Raw genomic sequence first — 23,077 nt, 5'->3', positions numbered from 1 at the left:
CTTTCTATTTTTAAAATAATTTACAGATATTTCACCCATACAAAAGAGTATAGGATATTAGTGTGTAAAGGTTTACATAGTAATAAAATTAACATCTGTTGTGGCTATAGCCCATCTTAAGGGAAAGAATAATCCTGATAACTGAAAGCTGTCCCTTATTGCTCCTTCCTATTTAGATCCCTATTCTACTTTTTAGCAGAATAATCACTATCCTGACTTTTGGATTCATTATTCATAATTTTAAAAAATAGACTTATGTCTATAAATATCTAAACAATTTCAGTTTAGATTTTTCACATCTCTGTATAAGTAGAGTCATCTTTTATGTAATCTGGGACTTGCTTTATTTCATTTAACATTATGATTGTGAAATTATGCATATTGAGGATTTTATCCTCATTGCTGAGTTTATAATTTTATTTTTTTTTTCCAGGAACGCCATAAGTTCTTTTTCAAACAGGCCTGGTCATTTTTGATAATCTTTTGTACATCATGTATTCATTAAGCTTTTACTTTTCTTTATACATATTAAATATGTTATATTCTGTATTTAGGAATTACAGTATGTATGGTCTTTGCTATTCTGATTCTGCTGTTTGCTGACTCTTGTTCCTAGTGTTTTATTCCCTGTGGATATTTTTTCTTTACTATTATAAGCGTGTGTGTGTGTGTGTGTGTGTGTATACACAAACTTTGTGCAGGGAAGTTTTTGATGTTGTGATTTAAGTTGATTCCTTTGGAATTTGCATATAGACTATGGGATTGTTTTTAACTAAATCTTTATTTAACAATTTTGTGGACAGCACTGGCAGTTACCCACCTGTTTGAGAACAAGCTTAAGGTTCTAAATTTTTAAGGCAGCCATTTTTTCTTCTTCACTGAGAAACAAGACAAAAACAGGACATTTCCCGTCCTTTCTCCCCTCATGCAAGGATTCTGTCACCTTTTAGTATTCTGAAGGATTTTCTCCTCAGAACCATCATTTTATTGTGTCACCTTTCAGTGTTCTTCATTTTATGTGTGGGTATGAAATATTACTTCCTACCTTGCTCAGTCATGAGAGTTTGTCACCACAGCCACTTCCCACCTCCTATTTCCACCTTGCTGGAGACTCAAAAGCAAAGATTAGAGGAGGAAATCATGAAGTTCCCAGGGTCGCTGCTCACTTCTGCAGACTGTGATCTATCACAAGTCATTCTCTCTCATTTGGGCCTCTTAAATTTTCCCATCTTATTTTGTTTCCTTATAAATGATAATTTTAGTCATTTTATGGATATCTGTTTCTCAGGTTATCATAGTTAGAAGTTACTCAAGAAATTTACTGTTTACTTATCCTTTGTGAAATTCAATTCTTTATTACATTTTTTCATGTATGATTTGAGGTAGCATATAAAACACATAAGTACAGCAAATTACCAAGGTGAACTAATAAGCTCTAATTAGATAAAAGTAATAATTGTAATTATCCAAATGAGTACAATTACTATGATTTTATGATTATAAAATATGACCATAAGCTTCCTGATTTCTAAAAACATGAAAATGTGATAAGTTTAATTTAGGATTAAAATAATTAATTTAAACTTCTCAGAGGAGAATGATATTTTTCCTGGTATCAGATTTTGAGAGCGAAGTACATTACCTGGAGTAATGTACAAGTATTACCTGGTGACATTTTAAAAATACAAATTCCAGGTTTGGAAACAAAAGATAATAAAGTGTCTTGAATAAGATAATTGCACATAGCCTCAATGACAGCAATTGTAGAAGTGGAATTTATGTTGCTGTTTTATCACAACTTTTGATAGGAACTGAAAGTGAACTAAAAATACACTTTTTTTCATGGAAGGCAAACCTGCAAGAAGCCAGTGCACTGAGTCCAAGCATGTTAACTCTATCATGATCTAATTTGATATGCTTTAGAGCACATGAGGTGTCTCATACTAAATATCATTTCTTCTAACTCTGGACAGGAGCTGATTAGATTTAAAAATATTTCCTAATGTAGTTCTTTTTATTATTATTATTATTATTAGGCTTTTAATTTTTTACAGACTGCATTTTGATTCATTGTACACAAATGGGGTACATAATTTCGTTTCTATGGTTGTACACAATGTAGATTCATACCATTTGTGTAATCATACATGTACAAAGGGCAATGATATTTTTCTCATTCCACCATTTTTCATACCCCCCTCCCTCTCATTTTCTTCTACATATTCTAAAGTTCCCCAAATATTCTCTCATTCCCCACCCCCAGCCCCATTATATATCATCTTCCACTTATCAGAGAAAACATTCAGCCTTTGGTTTTTTGGGCTTGGTTTATTTCACTTAGCATGATATTCTCCAATTCCATCCATTTATTTGCAAATGCCATAATATTATTCTTCTTTATAGCTGAATAGTATTCCATTGTGGATATATACCAGAGTTTCTTTATCCATTCATCTGTTGAAGGGCATCTAAGTTGGTTCCACAATCTAACTATTGTGAACTGAGCTGCTATAAACATTGATGTGGCTGTGTTACTGTAGTTTGCTGATTTTAAGTCCTTTGGGTATAAACCAAAGAGTGGGATAACTGGGTCAAAAGGTGGGTCCATTCCAAGTTTTCTTAGGATTCTCCATACTGCTTTCCAGAGTAGCTGCACCGATTTGCAACCCCACCAGCAATGTATAAGTGTGACTTTTTCCCCACATCCATGCCAACGTCTATTATTGTTTGTGTTCTTGATAAAAGCCATTCTAATTGGAGTAAGATGAAATCTTAGAGTTGTTTTAATTTGCATTTCTCTAATTACTAGAGATGTTGAACACTTTTTCATACATTTATTCATTGCCTATGTGTCTTCTTCTGTAAAGTGTCTGTCCAGGTCATTGGCCCATTTATTGATTGGGTTCTTTGTATTTTTGTTGTAAAGTTTTGTAAGTTCTTTATAAATTTTGGAAATAAGTGCTCTATCTGAAGTGCATGTGGAAAAGTTTTTCTCCCACTCTGTAGGCTCTCTCTTCACATTCTTGATTGTATCCTTTCCTGAGAAAAAGCTTTTTAGTTTAAGTCCATCCCATTTATTGATTCTTGCTTTGATTTCTTGTACTTTGGGAATCTTGTTGAGGAAGTCTGATCCTAAGCCAACATGATGAAGATTCGCGCCTACTTTGTCTTCTATTAGGTGCAATATCTCTGGTCTAATTCCTAGGTACTTTATCCATCTTGAGTTGAGTTTTGTGCAGGGTGAGAGAGGTTTAATTTCATTTTACTGCATATAGATTTCCAGTTTTGCCAGCACCATTTGTTGAACAGGCTATCTTTTCTCCATTGTATGTTTTTGTCTAGTATAAGGTGACTATATTTACGTGGTTTTGTCTCTGTGTCTTCTATTCTGTACCATTGGTCTGCATGTCTATTTTGGTGCCAATACCATGCTGTTTTTGTTACGATTGCTCTGTAGTATAGTTTAACGTCTGGTATTGTGATACCTCCTGTTTCATTTTTTCTATTCAAGATTGTTTTGGCTATTTGAGGTCTCTTGTTCTTCTAGGTGAAGTTCATGATTGCTTTTTTCTATTTCTATGAGGAATGTCATTGGGATTTTAATTGGAATTGCATTGAATCTGTATAGTGCCTTTGGTAGAATGGCCATTTTGACAATGTTAATTCTCCCTATCCAAGAACATGGGAGGTCTTTCCATCTTCTAAGGTTTTCTTCAATTTTTTTTCTTTAGTGTTCTGTAATTTTCATTGTACAGATCTTTCACCTCTTTTATTAGATTAATTCCCAAGTATTTTTTTTAATGCTACTGTGAATGGAGTGGTTTTCCTAATTTCTCTCAGAGGATTCATCACTTATGAATAGAAATGCATTAGACTTACACGTATTGATTTTATATCCTGCTACTTTGCTGAATTCATTTATTAGTTCTAGAAGTTTTCTAGTGGAGTTTTTTGGATCTTCTAAATATGGGATCATGTCATCAGCAAATAGTGACAGCTTTAGTTCTTCTTTTCCTATATGTATCCCTTTAATTTCTTCGGTCTGTCTAATTGCTCTGGCAAGTGTTTCAAGGACGATGTTGAATAGAAGTGGTGAAAGAGGGCATTCCTGTCTTGTTCCAGTTTTTAGGGGGAATGCTTTCAGTTTTTCTTCATTAAGAATGATGTTGGCTGTGGGTTTAGCATAGATAGCCTTTACAATGCTGAGGTATGTTCCTACTATTTCTATTTTTTAAATAGAAGAAGCCATCAAAAGCCTACCAACAAAGAAAAGCCCAGGACCAGATGGATTCTCAGCTGAATTCTACAAGACCTTTAAAGAAATACTGATACCAATACTCCTCAAAGTATTTCAGGAAATAGAAAATGAGGGAACCCTTCCAAATTAATTCTATGAGGCTAGTATCATTCTTATACCAAAACCAGAAAAAGACACATCAAAGAAAGAAAACTTGAGACCAATATCCCTGATGAACATAGATGCAAAAATCCTTAACAAAATACTGGCAAATTGCATACAAAAATATATTTAAAAGATAGTTCACCATGATCAAGTGGGGTTTATCCCAGGGATGCAAGGTTGGTTCAACATCTGGAAATCAATAAATGTAATTCACCACATCAATAGACTTAAAGTTAAGGATCACATGATTATTTCAATTGATGCTGAGAAAGCATTTGATAAAATACAGCACCCCTTCATGCTTAAAACTCTAATGTAGTTCTGAAGTCCTGGTATCCAATTATATTAAGAAAGATAAATCTATAGATTTTAACAATTAGAGAGACTGTTAGTAAATTTAAGAAACATTCTATAGTGAATATTAATGAGTTTCACACAAAAATAAATAATTTCATATTGCACACAGTACATGTTATAGATTATATTATCCTAAAATTTATTTTTCAGAAAGAAAGAGAACTAAGCATCTACTACGCCCAGGGGTAAAGTGGAGGATGAGGTAGCTGGGTTCACTAATATTCTTGTGAAGCATCACCAGTTCTGAGCAAGATGATTTTCTGAAATGCACACTAGGGGGTGTCACAAGCAAATGCCCCTGGCCAAAAGAAAATTATCCAGTTCTCTAAGGAATCCTTTAATGTGACCATTTGGAACATTGTAGGCTATTCACACTGATTTTCATTTGTTACAGTTAAAAATTTCTTCCTCTGGACAACAGGGCATAGATAATTTTAAGAGTTATTTAGTTCAGATAATAAACTATGTCAACATAATTACTTGCCATCTTATTTGAGAAGGGAATAGAGGCAAAGTGTTAAAACTTGTCTGCTTATTTAAACTTGTCTGGTCCATTCATACCCACAGTTATTCAGATTATATATAGCAGAATATAACTTTGCAACTAAGGATTTCAGTAGTTCTAGTTGTTGTTCTCAGAATCAAAGATTGAAGGCCAATGATTGAATCAACAATCATTCTTTATTCTAGATAAATTTCTCCTCAAGGTCAAGAAGCTCTGTGATTAAAGTATATGATGATATGACATTGAGCTAGTTAATTTTCTTTTAATCATATACAATGCAGACACAACCTTATAAAACTAGCATGTACAATTGCACAAATAAAATGTGTATTTTGTTGTTTTTATGTTCTAAGTCTTATTTTTCATGTATTTCCAAGTGACTATTTGTTGATCAGGACAGAAAAACAAAATACAACTGGCTAGCCTTAAGGAAAACAAAACATTCTATGAAACCTAGATTTTAAAACCCTGCTGTGATTAGGATGAATATCTTTCTATAGAGTATAGATTAGAAAATAAAAATAGCCTTGGGAGTTAAAAAAAATAAAAGGAAAGACAATAGCATCATCAGGTTTGCATTTTTACAAAGACAAATGATATAGTTACTTTAAGTTATTTGAAATAGCTTATGTTATGTTATGTCCCCTTCCTTTGTTTAGGAAAGTAAGTCTAAGCCAACAACCTTGAAGCCTATTATTCTGGATGAAATTGTAGAAGCTCACAAAGCGAAGATTAAGGAGGTGATTATTAAAGAGAGTGTGGCACCTATGGAACACCTCAGACTCTATGACAAGTATGACTTTTTAATTACCAAAAAAGCTGAGCAAGATGCTGATGCATTCCTTGCAGAAAATCATCATTATGAGACAATAATAGAAGAAATTCGCAAATACCAAAAACTAATTGATGAAATACAGTACACATCTAGAAAGGTAAATGACACGTTTTGTGTAACAGTTATGTGTATCCAACAATCTTTCCCCTGTTTTATTAGCATGTAGTTTGGAACACACAGAGAAAGAATTAGAGTGTTACTATCACCAAGAACAAATTTATTGAGTTTGGGATATGCACCAACCATTGTGGTAAGCTCTGGATATTAGGAGACGGACAGGACAAATAACAGTTCTTGTACTCATGTAGCGGAAACTGTAGTACCACTACGTTACCTTCTAAGTCCTTTATATAATTTAACCCTTCTTTCTCCCAATCCCAAGAACCTAAGTTTTCTCTTTGCCACATGTTAATGAGTCCTTTGGAAAATATGGTAATTATACCAAAATGTGCTAACTTCTGTCTGGTAGAATACTAGTGATTTAAAGTTTTCTTCTTTTGTCCTTTTCTAATTGACATTTTTCTTGTTTTCTACCATGCCCCTGCCTTACATTTTTTATACAGAGCAAATGTAACATTTGAAACCTACCTCATCTATTTAGCAGTAACTCAGTTCTTCAAATTATTTTGACCCATTATTGTTTCTAAAATAGAATTGGTTTCCAAGATAACAAATTTCAAGGATGTTTATCCAGAAGATAGTTATAAAATTTAAATGAGTGTTCAGAAAACCCTCCCTGCATTATATTTCTAGTAAAAAACAACAACTGTGTGGGATCATATATACAAAAATCAATAGTGTGAGAATGGCAATATTATGGGAATCTCATTAATTTTTATTCCATTTCATGTTTATTAAACTTTTAATATGTTACAGAGTATTCGCTTGGGAATGTTTGAAATACACTGTGAAGAATTAATCAGAGCCTTGGTGAAGCGAGCAGATATTATTTGTGGGAAACTTATAGCAAAAATGTTCAAAGATCATCAGGAAGTAAATACAAGGTATTTGTGTGATATTGAATATATTTTCATTTTGGGAGGGAATGTCAATAGAATAAACTGTCCCACAACTTAACTAATGGACTAGTACATTGTCATAAGTGATTCAGAAGAAAAGATTGTCCCCAATATATTTTTACTTGACTTTAAGTGTCATTTTGGAATGTGATTATTAATATTATTTCTTTTTTACCACTAATATACTATCCTAATTGTCTAAATTAAGGCTGAATTAAAATTGGTTTGCATTTCTTTTGCACAAGTCAGGTGAATATTATCTAACTTTGGATTTTTAAAATTTGTGTAATCAATATACAAAGTGAGTTTTCAAAGTGGATTTATATAGTAGCTATCATGGGTTCTAAGGGATTCTCAAGTTTGAAATTGTGTCTTCCTAATTACTCTTAAAGGCCATGACAAGTTGTTTACTGAAACTCACTTGTTGACTAACCTAAGATATTTTTAAGAAAGCTGATCCATTTTTTATGATTATGATATTAGAGAAAAATAGATCATTTAAAATATTTATTTCAAGCTGTATTGAAGCCTGAAGGAAGTTTTTTTTTGTTTGTTTGTTTTTTTTTTTTTTTCCCTGGTTTCTCTTTTTTGTTTGTTTATTTTTAACGTATCCTGTATTAGGCACAGGACCAGACTCAAGTGTGACTACAACTTCTGAAGGAAGTTACAATGTAGAAATGGAGTAAAATACAAACTACAATGAGGTGCAGTGAGTTCTGTACAGAACCACAGAAGTAGAACAGAGGAAGAATGATTAATATTGTTTTGAGGGTGGTGTTTTTGGGGAGGGGAAAATTAGGGATGTCTGCAAAGAGGAAGTGATATGCAAATTTTATTTTGAAGGATGAATGTGCTAGGTAAACAATGTAGGTGAAAGAATTTCAGGTAGAGGAGAAATTATGTAGAAGGCAGTGTGGTGTGAAATGGCATGGTGTATTCCAAGAGCTGGGAGGGGTTTGTGTTACTGTCACAGATGTCGTGAAGAAAGAGGGGGTGGGGAAGGCCGAAGATGGAGGCACCACAAGTGAGAGAAGACTGGGACTTGCATAGCTTCGTTAGGAATAAGATCGTATTAAAGCACCTTTTCCTCTAGAACTACTAAAAGAATAGAGAAGATGCCTTTTATTTACAATGTTTCCTACTGGGTGAAATATTTATTTTAATTTTGTAGCTACTTTCTCTGCCTCTTAGTGTCCTCTGAGCTCGTGCTAGTTGTACTTTTTGTTCTCATTTTCTCTTAATCATGCTAGTCTCACTAGACATACAGAGGACATGTCAGGAACCATGAGCTAGAATGACCTCAATTTCCTGCTCCTTAAAAAGTTATCTACCTCTGCATGAAGTTCTTCATAGCTTTCTGACACATTTTTAGAGGACAGGATTCTGTCTTTCTAACTATAGGCTTCAAACATTGCCTCCCATCACTCTGGACCTGGAATCCCCTCTGTATCCTTTAGGTCAAACCTCTTCTTTTCTGTTGATTCTTCCTCTGAAGTTTGCAAACATGTTCAGATCTCTCTTCCTGACTTCAACCCAACATCATTACCATGCTATTCCTTTCTCCTTCACCTTACAGCCAACCTTCGTGAAGAATTTTTCTGAACTTCTTTAATTCCTGCTACTCTTTTCTTTCTTTTTTACCCTCTACCCTGAAGTAAGTTCATTATTTATATTGGCCACAATCCAAATCACTAAGAAAGATTTTCATATTACCAGAAATTTGTAAGCACACAGGTCCATTTTAACCATTTCCTCCAAGTAGAGTTAATTCCCCCCTTCCTTTGGGCCATCTCAATAAATTTCTGTTAGAACCCTCAAAACTCTAGGTTGGAAATGATAATTTATAGTCGTAGGTTGGAAATGATCATTTATAGTCCTGTCTTCGTACTAGATTTTGAGCTTCTTAAGGGCCATTCCTACAGCTTAGTCATTTCTGTATTGCCGTCAGTTAATATTGTAGTTGAGAATATAATAGATGATGCCAAAATCTGTATCGAATGAATAAGTTGATGAACAAAAAATTGCATTTAATTTATTATGTCATATAAATAAGTTATAATCTTTATTTTTCAATTAGAATACTAAACAGGAATGTATTTTGAAATGAAATTTAATCATGAATTTGTAAGTTTGATTTTTGTCTGGTGTTTCAGATTATGTGAAGAATTTGAGAGAATAGCTGAAAAAGCTCTTAGCACTCCTCCAAATACAGCAGAACTAATGGAAATGAAGGTATTGTCTATAAACACATTATAGTTGTATATCAGTTCATTATTGACAAGATCATTCAGAGAAACAAATCATTCCAAAGGTTGAGACAGAAGCTAAAAATAATATGGACTTTAAAAATGCTTAGTTCATGCATCTGCAGTTTGGTGATTTAGGCTGGACTCTTTTGGGTGTTCTTCTGGTCTCGATGGGGTCATTCACCACTCAATTGGGTCATTCACTCCATTGGCTCAGCCAGCTCTCAGTTGGGTTGGCTTGTGTAACTATGGTTTGAAATTTTCGTTGCTCCATTTGTCTTTCAAACTTGAGCAGGTTCACCTGGGCATGTTCTCATGGCATGAGAGAGACAAGCAAGCCTGATTGCTCTTCAAGTTCTCTGCTTGTGTCACATAGCTAACATTTCACTGACCAAAACAAGGCAAACTGAGAGACATTACAGGGCCTACATACTGGAGAGGTAAAATATTGGAGCAATTAATGCAGTGGTCTACCAGAATATTTTTGAGAGCACTATTAATAATTATTACCATGTTCACAGGTATAAACTGGACTGTTCAGGACAACCTCAATGAATGCTTACCCCTCCTTTTTATCAACAAATGTCTAATCCTTTAGCAATATTTTATTTTGTTTTCTATAAAAGCTACATTTTATTAAATATTAAAATTTCTGTGGTAATTTTCTGAAGTATATTATGTTTTAAGCATAGAATTTATGGCACTGAAAATATTAGGTAAGTTTTAGTTTGATTGGTTTTCATGTTACTTCTGTGTTTGAAGTCTTCCCGAGGGGCAAAATAATACAAAACAACTAGTTACTCACCATTTCATGTTACTTCCTTTTCGCTTTGGTAACACCGAACTTTTACATAGCACTGCCACCTGCTTCATTTCATAGGTTATATATTGTAACTTTCTTATCGATAAACCTTAGTAGATGATAATATACATATTGGATGATTAAGGAGAGATTTTGTAGTCTATTGACGATGTGGGGTCATTTCTTGATTTTGTGGGAAGTTACTGTCTACCTCCAGCTGCCTCTGATGTTTCTTATATGCTCTAAGCAGTGCATTTCCTTTGCAGCAGGTGTCTGTTGAGTGTCACTCGTGGTTATTTGACCATTAACTATCTTCCCAAGTAGATTACAAACACCACGAGGATGAAAACGAGATCTGTTTTTTATCACTCTACATTGCCGGCACCTAGCACAGGTCCTGACACATAGTTGGTCCTCCGAAATGTAATTCTGAGAGAATAAGTGAAATCACTCAGATCGCATCTGCTCCATGTCTTTCAGGGACCGACAACACTCCTCTCTGCTTTCCATTGCTTTCTATGTGTTGTCAAGTATTTTCTAAGTTTGTTTTTTCTGCCATTTTTAGTGAGGTGCTTGGAAGGGAGGGCTCAGAAGTGATCTGAGCTGCAGTCCCTTAGTTTGAACCAGAAGCCTTCACCTCTATTAAGTGTGTGTATTCTTATGCAATGTATTTCCATCATCTGTTTTTTGACATGAGCAGTTCATTGAAATGCCATTTGTTGTTTTGTTTTTCCTCAGGCTTACATTCAGAAAGTGGAGGCAGTCGAAATGATTGATTTGGGACAGAGATTAGTGGATTCTAAAAACTGCCTTGCCTTCCTCATTGAGTGTGCCAACTTTTCTCCTGCAGACATTAGGTTAAATAATAATGTTTTCCAGTGGTATGGAAGAATGGGAGAAATTTTTGAAGAACATAGAAAAATCATTAAAGAGAAAACAGAACAATATCAAGAAGGCCTTAAGGTTGGTATCATAGATAATTTTAAATTATTTTCATTTCTGGAAATGTTTAAATTTTAACTTTTTCAGAGTATTGCCAAATCTTTTATTTCACAGGTCACATATTGAACTTTCTTACTTTATAAATCTTAGTTGAAGATAGTACACATATTGGATCTCTTATAATGTTTATCGAATGTTTAACAATTGATTACCATATTGACCAGTGTGGGGTCATTTCTTGATTTTTCAAGGTAGTAGGAAGAAAACATTGGAAGGTATTGCCCACAAGTGACTATGACCATTAAAAAAGAAATTGCATTAATCTTATATAGTTCTTAGTACTATTTTTGGTTTTTAAATTTTTTAAAATTTTTAATTTTTAATTTTTTGAATTACTTGAACATCAACACTCCTTTGGCAAAATGTTCCTTCATAACCTCCTAATCACTAAAACTCTCCTAAACACTGTGACTACAGCATTTTCTTTTTGTTTTTGTTTTAATCTTCCAAATGAAGATGGTTCGTGACTTTCTTTGTGTACCTTTTCAGCCTTCTCTCCTACCTCTCTGTACTCCTTGCTTGTGACTTTTCTGCAACCCCAAGCAACATCTACATCCTGCTCCTATACAGCTCTCATCTCTTGCACATTGTCTCTGTTCACTCTGGAGCACATTCTACTGCCACTATGTGCTTCTGTAAACACTCAATTTATTTTCTGAGAATTCCTCTCAGACCTCAATGTAGCTTCTCTTTTGCTCGCCTTGCATTTTTAACACATGCCTATCAAATGAATGATCTGATTCTTGTGTTACTATTTTCAGGTCTGTCTTTCATCAGATGGCCAGAACCTTGAACACAAGACTGTTTCCTTTTTACCTTTTCCCCTTATATCCTATTGGCTAGCACAGTGACTGACACACAGTGTTTTCATCCAATCTTTGCTGCTATAATAGAATATCTGAAAAGAACAAAAGTTTATTAGTTTCTGGAGACTGAGAAGACCAAATTTGAGAGACCCACATTTGGCAAAGGCATTCTTTACTGTATCATCCCATGGCAGAAGGCAGAAGGGCAAATGCTTGAGAAAGAGCAAGGGGTTCTCTGGGGACACAGAGACAAGCCCATTATTTTTTTCGGGAACCCACTTCTGTAATAACTAGCCCATTCCCATGATAATGGTATTAATTCATTCATAGTACTTTCATTCATGACCTACTCACTTCTTAAAGGTTTTACCTCTCAGCATTGCTTCACTGGGGATCAAGTTTTCTAACACATGAACTTTGGAGGAACACATTTAAACCATAACACACAGGAGTACCATGAGCACTCCATGGCTAGTGTTTGAATAAATGTCTTAAATTTTTGCCTCATTTTATAGATGAGTAAACTAATTCCAAAAAACTAAGAGACTCATTCCAGGTCAGCCAGTTAAGATATCCTTTGATCACAAGCATAGCTATCTTTCTGCTATGCTATGGAAAATACAGTTAATTAACAGAATGTTAGGTGGAAAATTAATTCATATACTTTAAAAATCTAAAATTATTTTAAACTGTTAAACTGTGCTTTCTATTTCTGTTTCACATTTAGGCCATTTCAAAAAATGTTTTAAAAATGTAGAAAATGGGGCTGGGGCTGTAGCTCAGTGGCATAGTGCTTGCCTAGCATGTGTGACACACTGGGTCCAATCCTCAACTCCACATAAAATAAATAAAGTTATACCATCAATCTACAGGTACAAAACAAAATAAAACAAAAACCATGGAAAACATGAAGAATGAAGAATAAATATTAGATATTTGAATTACAATATAATGGGGGTCTTAGAAAATTTGTATGTGACCCAGAATTATCTATATTGTAAACTAAAAAAAAAAAAAAAAAAAAAAACAAAAAAAAAACTATATGTAATTTTCATGAATTTTTCCTCTTATTTTCCTTTCTTACTGGGCCAGGTCAATAAATTTGCCAGGAGGCTAGAGAAAAGAGGACAACAACATAGATAATTATCTATCCAATAGAAAATCTATTTTTAATAACCCAGATTTGACTTCTGAATATTTCATTATTAGCTATCTTTTAGAGCCATTTCACTTGGAATGACTTACCAATGACAATTTTGTAATAAGCCTTTCTCATGAAAAACACACACATTTTATATCAGAATGTTAAAATTTTAAGCTTTTAAATCTGAATTTATTGTCTGTGTTAGAACTCTTTACAAAAATAGTAGAGAGTAAACTTTTAACTCTGGGAATTAGAGAAATCTTAGCACATTAATTACAAAGTTTAAAAATCTTGTGTATTATAGATTTTAGTCATCTTCTGAATGATCTCTTTATAGTTTGTCAGAAACAAAAATATAATAATAATTATGATAATCCTTAAAACTATTTAAATTTTCTCTTGATGTGTCTAGAGTTTTTAACTTTTAGAAATTGTAACAGCAATTTTTTTTTTTTTAAATTAGTTGCGGTGTGAACGGTTTGTGGAGGAATTGGAGAGTTATGCCAAACAGGCAGAAGAATTCTATTCGTTTGGAGATCTTCAGGATGTACAAAGATACCTGAAAAAGGCTCAGACACTGAATGCCAAATTGGATTTAGCAGCAGACAAGGTACAATTTAAAATTTAATTTGTTCAAATTAAAAAAGCATTGCATTTATATTGGGTATTCAGCTGCATCCCTGTAATTCCAGTGGCTTGGGAGACTGGGGCAGGAGGATCGTGAGTTCAAAGCCAGCCTCAGCAATTTAGCAAGGCCCTAAGCAACTCAGCAAGACCCTGTCACTAAATTATAAAAAAGGGCTGGGGGCCTGGAGTTGTGGCTCAGTGGTAGAGCACTTGCCTAGCATACATGACACAGTGGGTTCAATTCTCAGCACCTCATATAAATAAAATAAAGGTCCACTGACAACCAAAAAAAGAAGGACTGGGAGTGTGACTCAGTGATAAGTGGCCTGGGTTCAATTCATCCGAAATAGATTCAAATGAAACATTTTAACTATCTTTAGTTAGAGAATACAGAAATAATACATATAGATTTTACAGAGGTTCTTCAAGGAAGAGCAGAATTGCTGTTTTCTATTGGTATTGATTTTTTTCGTGGCCTGAATCTTTTATTTAAAGATAGAGTCATGTCTAAGTCTGCCTCTCAGTTTTTGCTTTGCATCAGTTAAATATCAGCATTATAATTCTATTGTAAATATAGATATTGAACCTATATTTATTAGCAAAAGTAGGCAAATAATAATATCTGGTTACTGTTTAGTTTTTACATCTTCACAGAAGCCTGGTTAGATTTTGAAGCTCTATTTTATTTTTATTTTTTTGATTGATGCACTATATTTACACATAATAGTGGGATTCATTGTGATATATTCATCCATGCACATAACATAATTTGGCCAATTTCATTCCCCAAAGTACCTCCTTTTTTCCTCTCCTCCTCCCTCCCCTGATCCCTTTCCTCTATTCTGTTTATTTCCCTTTTATTTTTGTGAGATTTTTTTATTATCCTTTTCTTCTTTCAAGCTTCCACATAAAAAAGCAAAAAATAACCCTTGACTTTCTGAGTTTGGCATATTTCACTTAGCATAATGTTCTCCAGTTCAGTCTACTTACCTGAAAATTATATAATTTTATCCTTATGTATGTCTGAAAACTTCCATTGTGTTCATGTACCACATTTCCTTTATCAGTTCATCTGTTGAAGGACATCTAGACTGTTTCCATAACTTGGCTCTTGTGAATTGGAATACATATGTCACTATAGTTCTGATTTCTGTTCTCTTGGACAAATATTGAGAAGTAGTGTAGCTAGGTTTTATAGTAGCTACATTTCTAATCTTTTGAGGAGCCTCTATCCTGATTTCCACAGTGGTTATACTAATTTGCAGTACCACCAACAAAATGTATGGGTACCTTTTACCCCTTATATTCACCAGCATTTATTGTTATTTGTAATCATATCATAACAATTTTTAAATTTTTAATTGCAATTTTAAATAAAGTAAAATAAAATCTCAGTGTAATTTTGATTTATATTTCCATGATTGCTAAAGCTCCTGGACATTTTCCCATATATTTATTGGTAATTATATTTCTTCTTTTGAGACGTATCTCTTTAGTTCATCTGCCCATTTATTTATTGAGTTTCTTGTTTTTTCTTATTAAGCTTTTTGTTCTTTATATATTCTGGATTATTATAGGAGGAATAGCTGCTAAAACATTTTCTCCTCTTCCATAGGCTCTCTCTTTACATTCATATTTCCTTTGCTGTGCAGAAGCTCTTTAACTCAATGCCATTTCATTTATTGAGTCTTGGTTTTATTTCCTGAGTTTTAGGAGTCTTACTGAGGAAATTGATGCCTATGCCTATATATTGGAGTGATGACCCTATAATTTTTCTAGCAGTTGCAAAGTTTCTGGTCGAATTCCTAGGTATTTGATCACATCGAGGTGACTTTTGTTCAGGGAGAAAGAGATCTTGTTTCATTCTTCTACATATGGAAATCCAGTTTTCCCAGTACCTTTTATTAAAATGGCTGTCTTTTGTCCAATGTGTATTTTTGCCACCTTTGTGAAGACTCAGATGGCTGTATCTATGTGGTTTTGTGTCTGTCTCTACTCCTTCACTTCATGTCTGATTTTATGCCAATGACACACTATTTTTGTTACTATAGCTTGGTAGTACAACTTGAGATTGGTATCGCAATGCCTCCAGCATTGATCTCATTGCTCAGAACTTCTTTGGCTATTCTGGGTCTTTTATTCTTTCATATGAATTTTAGGACTTTTTTTTCTATTTCTGTGAAGAATGTCATTGGTATTTTGATGGGGATTGCATTGAATCTGGATAACACTTTTGACAATATCAATTTTGCCTATGCATGAACATGGAGGATCTTTGCAACTTCTGATATTCTCTTCAGTTTCTTTCTTCATTGTTCTGTAAGTTTCATTGTAGTGCTCTTTCATCTCCTAAGTTAGATTTATTCCTAGGTTTTTGTTTTTTGCTTTTTTTTTTTCTTGAGGCTATTGTGAATAGAATTATTTTCTGATATCTTTTTCAGTGGATTCATTATTGGTATATAGAAAAGCTATCGATTTTCATATGCTGATTTTGTACCCTGCAACTCTGCTGAACTTATCAGCTCTAGAAGTCTTCTGATGGGAGTTTTTTTGGTTTTTAAATTACAAGATCATATCATTTGCAAACACTGATAATTTTACTTCTTCCTTTTGTATTTATATTCCTTTTATTTCCTTCCCTTCTCCTAATTGCTCTGGCTAGAGTTTCTACTACTACATTGAATAGGAGAGGTGAGAGTGGGCATCCTTGTCTTGTTCCAGATTTTAAAGGAAGTGCTTTCAGTTTTTTCCCATTCATTATTATGTTGAATTTGGGTTTTTTCTGAATATCCTTTATGATGTTGAGATAAGTTCATTCTACCCTTTGTTTCTTCAGTGTTTCTAAACATGAATGGGTGCTGAATTTCATCAAAAGTTTATCTGCATCTATTCAGATGATCATGGAACTTTCGTTCTATTTATGTGATGAATTATGTTTACTGATATGTATGTGTTGCATTAACCTTGCATACCTGTAATGAAGTATATCATGATGTATAATTTTCTTAAAGTGTGAATATGGATTGCTAATATTTTATTAAGATTTTTGTATCTATGTTCATCAGAGATATTGATTTTAGTTTTCTTTCCTTGTACACTTATCTGTTCTTGTCAGGATGATATTGGTTTCCTATAATGAATTTAGGAGTGTTCTCTCCATTCTATTTCATAGACTAATTTGAGGAACCATTGATCTTAGTTATTCTTTGAAGGTTTGGCACAATTCAGCTGTGAATCCATTGGGTCTTTGGCTTGACTTTATTGGAAGACTTGTTATTACTACTTCAATTTCATTGCTTGTTATCAGTCTGTCTAGGTTTTCTATGTCCTCTTAGTTCAATTTGGGTAGGCCATGTGTGTCTAGAAATTTCTCTGTTTCTTCTAGATTTTCCAATTTATTAGAATATAAACTTCAAAGTAGTCCCTAATGATCCCGTGGATTTTAGAGATGTCTTTGGTGATATCTCCTTTAAAAAAAAATTAGAGCTTTATAGCTATACACTATTGGAAGCCGTGAATGAACTGTGGCCATGTCTGAAGCATCTGTAAGTGGAGGTGAGCCCCTCAGAGAACTCCAGGTGTTCACACCCAACTGAGACTGCTTCTTTGCCTTGGTAAACGTCCTGCTCAAAGAGCATTCTGTGATACTGTGGAATTTATTGGCTCAGACAGCTGTAGGTTCAAACACAACTCCCTGGAGGTAGAGATACCAGTGTGCCCAACCAGCCTTGTGGTGCCAGCTGCCTGGAGGAGGAAGCATTACTGTGCAAGTGATAAGTCCCCAACCAGGCCAACTTCCCCCAGCTTCTCCCTTCTTGTTTACCTTGAAGGACCCCTCCTCACCATAAACTCCTCTGGTGTGTTTCACTATAAATAAAGCATTCACAGGCTTTTCCCCTTTGTGAGGATCAGACCTATCAGGTCTTTTCCAACCATCAAGCACTCATTTAAAAAAAATATTTTCAGTGTCTTTTGCTTTATTTCTTGGTATTACTTTTTCAGACTTTTATTTCCAGCTGGCTCACACCTCCAGTGGTTACTTATTCCCTCCCGCTCGCACAGACCTGGGCTGAGAATACATAGTAATTGGCTTCATCGCAGCAAACTCACTCTGCATAGAAATCTGTTCCAGTTCAAGATCCCCCCACTTTTCCCTCTTCTCGCCCATTCTCCTTTTGCTATTAGACTTCCTTTCACTTATCTATTAATTTATATATGATTACCTCTTCACGTTATCTTGTCCTTTTCTACCCCTTTCCTTTATTTTACTGTAGCTTCCACATATGAAAGAAGAATGTTCAAACTTTGAATTTCTGTCTTTCTTTTGGTTAGTTTTGCTAAAGGTTTACCAATCTTGCTTATCTTTTCAATGAACCAACTCTTTGTTTCATTGATCATTTGTATTATTTTTTAATTCTCTATTTTACTAATTTTGGTTCTACTTGTTTCCTTCTTTCCACTTCTTTTGGAATTGTTTTGTTCTTGTTTTTCTGAGACCTTGAGATAACATGATTAGGATATGTATTTGGGGTCTTTCTTATTTTTTAGCACTCAGGTATAAAGTTTCCTCTTAGAACTACCTTCAGCATGTACTAGAGATTCTGTTACATTGGGTCTCTATTTTGTTTGATTCCAGGAATTTTTTTATTTCTCCCCTTATTTCCTCTCTAATTCATTTATCATTCAAAACTGTATTTTTCAATCTCCATGTCTTTATATAATTTGTTTTTTTCTTGCTGTTGTTTTCTAATTTCATTCCTATGATCTAATAAGATGCAAAGGAATATACAGTTTTTTAAAACACATTCTCTAAGACTTGCTTTGTGTCCTAAGTACAAAGCACAAGACTTGCCTTGTGGTCCAGAGAAGGTTTAGAGAAGGTTCTATATAAGAAGAAAGTGTATTAAGCTGTTGTTAAATTAGCTATTCTATACATGTCCTGTAGGTCCTTTTGAGTTATAAAATTGTTTAGCTCTGAAGAATCTTTATTGATTTTGTGTCTGGATGTCCTATCAAAAGGTGAGATAGGTATGTTGAAATCACCCAATATTGTCATATTGGAGTCTTTTTGAGCCTTTTTGTCAAGTAGCATTTTGTATAATTAGATGCACCAACATTTGTGGTATATTTTTGGTTGGGTTGTTCCCTTTACCAGTATGAAGTGACCTTCTTTGTTACTTATGATTAATTTTAACTTGAAGTCTGCTTTATCAGATATGCTTATTCCTGCTTGCTTTCAGTCTCTATTTGCATGGGATATCTTTTTTCATCCTTTCACTTTCAAACTGTGGCTGTCTTTGCCTATAAAAGATTCTCTTGCAAACCACTTATAGTTGAGGGTTTTTTGTTTTTTTTTTTTTGTCCACTCTTCCATAGTTGAGACTATCACATTTGGTGTTATTACAGAGAGATATTTATCATTTCCCAACATTTTGATTTAATTCTAAATAAAAAAATGTTAATTTGGTCTTAATTCACATTTGCTTAGTTTCTCTTCGAATGAGATCCACTTTGGAGCTCTGAAATTTGTTTTAACTTCTGTATGTATTGTTTCTTGAACTATTTTCTGTAGGGCTTACTTAGTATTCATGAAGTTTTTTAGTTTATGCTTATCTTTGAAAGTTTTTATTTCTCCTTTGATTCTGAAGATGATAATTTTGTTGGATACAGCATTCTTGACTGGTACTTCAGGGCTTAGAATAAGACATTCCAAGGTATTCCTAGGTTTTAGTTCCTTGTAAGAAACCAGGAGTTATAGGTTTACCTCTAAATGTGATCTTGCATTTTTATGCTGAGTGTTTTAAAATTCTATACTTGTCCTGTATCTTAATTATAATATGTTGTGGAGAGGTTCTTTTTTAGTCTTATGTTTTTGGGATTCTGTATGCATCTGGCGTCTGGATGTCAAGCTCATTCCTGAGGTTTTGACATTTTTTTTTTTTTTTTTCATTTTGGTTTTGACATTTTTCTGGTATTATTTCACTGAAAAGATTATTAATGCCATTAGCCTGTACTTCAGTTCCCTCTTCTATTCTTTTTCTTGATTACTGACTGAATGTTCAAGTTCATACACATTATCTTCAAGGCCTGACATTATGTGTCCTATGTAGTGAGACTTTCAACTGAATTTTTTATCTGATTTCTTTCAGTTCCAAGATTTCTGCTGATTTTTCAGCATCTCTTTAATGTTTAAGTGCTCTTTCAAATTTTTATTTCATCTGAGTTTATTCCTTAGATTTTTAAATTCATTGATCATTTAACTATCAACTTTTTTGTATTCATCTAGGATTTCATCCACATCAACATTTGTAGATTCACTTGTTGAGGGGTTATAAATCTTTGAAGTCATCTTGTTGGCCTACTCCCCTGTGTTTTCTGAGGTCCTATTTTTGCATCTGTTGAGATGGATTCTTCTTCCTCTTTTATGTGAGGGGTCCTTTGGTGAATAGTTATCTATAATAAATCCTGAGCTGGGATATATCTTAGCATCAATATATATGAACAGCATAATCAAAGTGTTAATTTCAACCTCCAACACCTCTTTGAAAAGAGAGTTACAACAAATAATAGTGGTAGTTTAAGAGCACACTTTATATCAACATATGCCATAAACATTATTATTAATGTTTCCTACAACTCTGTTAACAAAGGAGAATCATGGGTAAGAAATAATACAGAATAGGCTAAAAAAGATTAAGCATTCCTTATAGTGTACTAATTTGAATTGAAAGATGGATAACATAAAGAAATTAGAAAAAAGAAAAAGGAAAAAAGAAAGTAAAATGGTGGGGGAGGGAAGGAAGACAAGTCAAAATGAAGAGAGAAAAATGAATGAAGGACAAAGAATGGTAATGGAGATGGAAGAGAAGAAAAGAGATAGCAAGACAGGTCCAGATACTTGACAAAATATACGATATTAGAACTCTGACAAAACGAATTGTGGAGTGACACTGGGTATCAGTTATTAAGCAGTTAATGCAATAATTTTCAGCAGAAGTTCTGTTTCATTCTTGCTGGAATTTTTAAAAAGGGGCCTTTCTTTTTAGGGTTTTGATTTTAGAATCTCCCAACTATGAGGCAGTTTCCGTTATGCAAATATGCTATTTGTTGTCCTCTGACCCAAGCCAGACGAACTTGTTTTAGGGTAGTCTGTATGCTGTTTCACCCACTCCTTTCCTTGCTATCTCTGCTCCAGAGGAGAAGACATTGTCTGCTACAGAGCAGTCTTTACCCTCAAAATGGCTTTGTTATTACTTCAGGGAATGGGAGTGCAGTTCTGACAGGGCTGCTGACCTGTCCTTCATCTGCTTCATCTGTAGACTGATCTGGGTTGCATTACACCCCTCATTCCAAGATCCCCAGCCCAAGTGCAGGAGGAATTGGGGAGGGGACACATCAGTCTATCCTCCAGCCTCTTCTAAGTTTTGGGAGGAAGGTCTTTGCTTTCTGCCTGACCCTAACGTGTCCCAGTCTTCCCTCCCGCATCAGCCATACTGCTTATCCTAAAGATCAGACAGCCAATTTCCAATAAAATTTCCCCTTGTTCTCTACTCTTCAGGCTGATTGACTGGCCTCTCTTGAGTTTCTCCCTAGTTAGAGTCACCGTCTCCTAGGCCCAGATTAATTCATGGTATGGGTACTACCACTCCAGTGAAGAGTAGAGCCTAAATGGTTGTTTGTTCTTGAGTATTCTAAAAGCAAATATGCCAACATCAGGGAAAAAGAAAAGGAAAGGAAAGAAAAATAGTGAAAATCTCAAAGGTAAACTGCAGGGATTCCTAGTTGGCTGGCTTAGGATTAAGAGACCCTTCAGGCTGTCATTGCTTCCATGCTCCAGCCACCTCTGCCAGGATGCGCGAGTCTGTGCCCTATAAAGCACTAAGGCTTTCTCCCACATAAGCTCAGCTCTGCCACAGCCCATTCAATGCTGCTGGTGTCTGTTGCCTCTATTCTAGAAACCACTATTTTTGGTTTTCAACTAGTTGCTAGCTCACTGGATTGCTTACTGGTATTTTCCTATTGTCTTTATATCCTAGTTTGCTGCTACCAAACTGATGTTTTAATTCACTGTTAGAGTACTGCTATAACACTGTAGGTTCCTCTGATCCACCATTTTTTCCTCTGTGCAGCTATGTTTAAATTGAACCTATTATTTTCTTTCACTGAGCCACTTTATTCCTAAAACCACTATTTCAAAAACTAACTTTCTTACTACAAGAAACTGGGAGAAGGAAAACCAAAGACTTTGACAATTTTCAATATAATACTCTTTTCTACTTTCCACAGTACCTAAGACAATGCTGTATATATTTAATGCTGTATATATTTATATATTCTTGAATGAAGCTAGATCTGCAAAAACTTCTTTATATATTTAAACTTATTTGACTGTTTTAACTAGTATAACCAAAATTATTCTCTGGAAACTATAGTAAAAGTAAATAGGATAATTATATTTAGTCTTTAAAAAAAAAAAAAAAAAGGATATTATAGCTGGGTGTGGTGATGCACACCTGTAATCCCAGTGGCTTGGTGGGAGGCTGAGGCAGGAGGAGCTAGAGCTCAAAGCCAGCCTCAGCAACAGTGAGGCAGTAAGCAACTCAGTGAGACCCTGACTCTAAATAAAATAGAAAAAAGGGCTAGGGATGTGGCTCAGTGGTTTAGTGACCCTGAGTTCAATCCCCATTACCCCCCCAAAAGATAGTATGTCATTTGTGACAATATGGATGAACATTGAGAATGTTATATCAAGTGAAATAAACCAAAACTCAGAAAGACAAATACTCCATGATCTCATTTTTGTATGGAATCTAAAAAATTCAAAACTTCAAAAGCAGAGGGGAAAAAAGTGGTTACCATAGACTGGGGGACTAGATAGCAGGGATTAGGGAGGTGTTGGTCAAAGCATACAAAATTTCAGTTAGAGAAATAAATTTGCATTTGTTAATTAGCTTGATTTATTTGTTCTACAATGTGTACATATTTCAAAATACTCTCAGGTATACTACAAATATTTACAATTTTATATATCAATTTAAAAAAGAAAAATAGGAAATGGAAAACAGATTACTGCTTACTTTTCTAGATTATTTGTTTAATTTTATGGCTCAGTGAGGGCTTTTTTGGTTCACATTTGAAACAGTTTTTAAAAATTAATACTTACTATTATTCACTTTTTGGCATTGTAAATGGACAGCATTTTTATTTTATTTATTTTTATGTGGTGCTAAGGATTGAACCCAGTGCCTTATACATGCTAGGCAAGTGCTCTGCCACTGAGCTACAGCCCCAGCTCCTCACTTTTTAATTTATTTTTGTTTTTTGGTGCTAGG

At 34.3% G+C, this 23,077-nt stretch overlaps 1 protein-coding gene across 4 annotated transcripts in view; it reads left to right on the top strand.

Moving 5' to 3' along the window:
• DNAH7 (dynein axonemal heavy chain 7) overlaps positions 1-23,077 on the top strand; it is a 350,205-nt gene that overhangs the window by 99,634 nt on the left and 227,494 nt on the right. For all 4 annotated transcript variants that reach the window (XM_079132564.1, XM_079132563.1, XM_079132565.1 and 1 more), the window contains 5 exons: positions 5,924-6,196; positions 6,976-7,103; positions 9,272-9,350; positions 10,905-11,129; positions 13,582-13,728. In XM_079132564.1, the coding sequence (XP_078988690.1) occupies positions 5,924-6,196; positions 6,976-7,103; positions 9,272-9,350; positions 10,905-11,129; positions 13,582-13,728 (852 nt within the window). The remainder of the gene's footprint in view (positions 1-5,923; positions 6,197-6,975; positions 7,104-9,271; positions 9,351-10,904; positions 11,130-13,581; positions 13,729-23,077) is intronic.

The sequence above is a fragment of the Sciurus vulgaris genome (genome assembly GCF_902686455.1).
Source record: "Sciurus vulgaris genome assembly, chromosome: 3".
NCBI classification, from domain to species: domain Eukaryota; kingdom Metazoa; phylum Chordata; class Mammalia; order Rodentia; family Sciuridae; genus Sciurus; species Sciurus vulgaris.
This window is presented reverse-complemented; position numbering and strand designations above follow the sequence as displayed.